The 3809-nt window shown below is 41.5% G+C and overlaps 1 protein-coding gene across 1 annotated transcript; it reads left to right on the top strand.

Moving 5' to 3' along the window:
* The first annotated feature begins 793 nt into the window (after positions 1–793).
* On the top strand, positions 794–2890 carry SLC16A3 (solute carrier family 16 (monocarboxylate transporter), member 3). The gene is made up of 3 exons (XM_008944614.1): positions 794–1031; positions 1476–1619; positions 2028–2890. Exons 1-3 carry the CDS (start codon positions 809–811, stop codon positions 2888–2890), a joined length of 1230 nt encoding a protein of 409 aa, XP_008942862.1. The 5' UTR covers positions 794–808.
* The last annotated feature ends 919 nt before the right edge of the window (positions 2891–3809 follow it).

The following is a 3809-nucleotide window of genomic DNA, read 5'->3' on the forward strand; positions in this document are numbered from 1 at the left end:
CTTGTTTGACGCTCACTTAAACATTTTTAAGATTTCTGTAACACGCAGACCCTCAGACCCTACAAAAACCTAACTGCTGTGATGCAGTACCTTCCTGCGCTCTTCACATACACTAACTCCTGGCATTCACAAAAACTGCTCATGCAGATTTTCATCACAGTTTAGCTTAGGGTACTTACTTGACACATGAAGTATGACTCATAGCGCATGAAAGGCTCGAAGGGATCTGTCTATCTTTTCAAGATACTGGTGCATCAGGGCTGTGCTGCTCTCCTCAGTAAGGAAGAAGAAGCCTAGGTGATGTGTCCACTGTTGAACAGAATACTTGCGATGTGCCAGGATTTTGCATTCAGGTCTCTTAAGCGAGTAGTCTGGGAGCTTCACACAACAAGGTCTGGTAGCAAAAATCCTGCAGACTTAATGAAGTACTTATTGCTCTTTGTGAAAATGAAATATAGCCCTGACCTGCTGTAATGGCTTCAGTTTTTCTATGAAACAGTGATTTGGTTGAAATCCATTTTTTTTTAAATCTGGACTTCGAGAGAGGTGTGGGGGGAATGTTCATTTAAAACTCAATTATATTACTCTCATTTTTATTTATTTTTTTGCAAGCTTTGTACAGACTAAACCTGAAAAAAGAATAGTTAAAATTGCACTGTGTCTTCAAGATTTGTATTTAAAATAGCCCGTATCTTATTTGTAAATCTAACTGTAGTGCAATTTCTGCCTATTTCGGTTAGGTAATTGTCCCAATGTATATAGGCTGTAATTGCGTTTTGTTTCCTAGGGAACACTCTTGAGCTTCGTCATGGGAGCTGTAGTAGCTGATGATGGTCCATCTGGTGTGAAGGCCCCTGATGGAGGCTGGGGCTGGGCTGTCCTTTTTGGCTGTTTTATCATCACAGGATTCTCCTATGCCTTTCCTAAGGCAGTCAGTGTCTTCTTTAAAGAACTTATCCGGGAATTTGGCATTGGATACAGTGACACTGCATGGATTTCTTCCATTCTGTTGGCCATGCTTTATGGAACAGGTAGGCAATGCTCTTGTTTTTGAAACAGTATTGTGTCATGCAGTGATTTTTGTAAAGTGTTTAGCCATTTACAGCATGAATCATGATTGTGTATCATTACTGGTGTGCAGGTAAGACATTCCACAGAATTACTATTGATCACATAAATCCAAACTTTATAAGCACATCCAGCTTGCATATAAGAATTAAAACTCCGCAACTCAGTAGCTGCTAAAGATGATGAAAAATCGCACAGCACTCAGAAGACAAACACTCTTCTGGATTGGCCTGACAGAACAGACAGAGTCATCGAATCGTTTAGGTTGGAAAAGACCCTTCAAGATCATTGACTCCAACTGTAAACCTGGCACTGCCAAGTCTGCCAAAGAAGAAATGCAAACTAACATAAAATCAATTGCAAAAATGGGTTTCTCTTAGCAACTGTAATTTGTTCTTCTTGTCTAGGTCCACTATGTAGTGTATGTGTCAATCGCTTTGGCTGTCGCCCTGTCATGCTGGTGGGTGGCCTCTTTGCCTCAATGGGGATGGTCATAGCCTCCTTCTGCACAAGCATCGTTCAGGTCTATCTAACTGCAGGTGTGATTACTGGTAAGTAGTGTGCATGGTTGAAAATGAGTTAGCTAATGTCTGAGCTTCAGGCTTAAGTTTTGTGTAAGTGACAAATATCTCAATCACTGGGATCATCCGAATGGGCTTTTATAAAGATGGCAGAGAAATCTGGAATTAAACTGCCATTTATTTGGTTTTATGAATGTTAATTTTTCTCCTATGTTTAACAGCCACTGCTGTAGTGACTGTAGTGTACCCATAGAGTACGCGAATGTTATGGAGGAAGAAGAATTTTAAGAGAACATTTTTTAGAAATGTTCTCTTAAAATTCTTTTGTCCACTTGAAATAAAACTCTCATAAGTCATGGATCAGAAAAATTGTAATTAGAATTTTTAAAATAGGGATAATGTAGGCCAGTATTCATTTGTGTGGGCCCTCTGTTACAGGTTTGGGTCTGGCACTGAACTTTCAGCCTTCACTCATCATGTTAAACCGTTACTTTGACAAACGCCGGCCCTTGGCCAATGGACTGTCTGCTGCTGGGAGCCCAGTGTTCCTCTGTGCTCTCTCACCCCTGGGGCAGATACTGCAACACGAGTATGGCTGGAGAGGAGGATTCCTTATACTGGGTGGGATGCTGCTCAACTGCTGTGTATGTGGGGCATTAATGAGACCTTTGGAGCCACCCAAAAAGTCTGAAGCTACCAAAGAACCAGCTGAGAAGAAAGCAAAGAAAAAACTTCTGGACTTCAGTGTGTTTAAAGACGGTGGTTTTGTAATCTACACGCTAGCAGCATCTATCATGGTGCTTGGCCTCTTTGTTCCCCCAGTTTTTGTCGTGAGTTATGCCAAGGATTTAGGGTATCAAGATACCAAAGCAGCTTTCCTTCTGACTATTCTGGGATTCATTGATATCTTTGCTCGGCCTATTTGTGGAATGGTAGCTGGTCTTAAGTGGGTTAGACCACGCTGTGTCTACCTCTTCAGTTTTGCTATGATTTTCAACGGCTTTACAGATCTCATGGGTTCTATGTCTGTTGATTACGGTGGCCTGGTGGTCTTTTGCATTTTCTTTGGCATTTCTTACGGAATGGTAGGTGCTCTTCAGTTTGAAGTTCTCATGGCTATTGTTGGTACTCAGAAGTTTTCCAGTGCTATTGGTTTAGTGCTCCTGGCAGAAGCTATGGCTGTTCTAATTGGTCCACCATCAGCAGGTAGGTATTCCATTTACTTCAGTATTCAAAATCACATGCATTGCATCCATTTACACACATGGTACGATAAGGGAGCAGAGAAAAAGACATGGTAACATGAATCACTTTAGAAGTGCATGTTCTGCTAATGTTGCACATGCTTCAATGACTTTCTGCAGTTACAATCTGAAATAGTCCAAGACAGGGTGGGATGAATCTTTTCCTTCTTGGATCTGTTTCAAGATTGGTTGCCATCTGGAGATGCTGCTCTTTCTCCACTGAAAGCCTACAACGGACCTGTTATTAGCTGACGGCTAATATTGTACGAAATGAGTTTTACATACACATTGAATAACTTTTGTGAAGTTCAGACCTTTCTGGAGGTGGGACTCAGAATACGAAACTCGTTACTCTTCTTTGGGAAGTACTGGGATAGATTCTATGTAGGAAGGAGGAGGAAAACAGTATCTTACAAGTACTATAAAACTGGACTGCTGAAAGGAAGGTAGACTGCTTCTATTGCACGTCTCAGAACCCCAAAATAAGGGGACATTACAAAATAGCCAAATTCATTAATTTGAATTCTAAATTGAAAATTAATTACTAATCAAAGAAGAAAAGTTTTGCAGAACCTGAACTTAAAATATCCTCGCAACCCAAACCCTACCAGTTTACTGTCATAAAATGTTTACTATTTATATCAGACACTAAGGAGCATCCAAGTATCTTGACTGTGACAGAACTCCTCATAGAAAAAAACAGTTCCCTGCACTAATCATCAGCTTTGGAGAGGTACTTTGTTCATGTCCCAGTCCCGTTCTTTCACCTCCACCAAATCCTGTGAAAATTTAACTTGCCTATAGCATCAGAATTGGTTGGTTACTCCAGACCGACTATTAAATAAGATTTGCCTTTTAAGCAGACAGGGCACTGCCCATATAGGCAAGAAAATGAGATTGTGAGCAAGAAGCGGGCGGTGAGGCCGGTCCCGGCCCCGGGCGGGCAGACGTGGCAGCTGGCTCGGCTCCTGCCGGG

This window comes from Merops nubicus, unplaced genomic scaffold (genome assembly GCF_000691845.1).
Source record: "Merops nubicus isolate BGI_N331 unplaced genomic scaffold, ASM69184v1 scaffold50317, whole genome shotgun sequence".
Taxonomy (NCBI): Eukaryota; Metazoa; Chordata; class Aves; order Coraciiformes; family Meropidae; genus Merops; species Merops nubicus.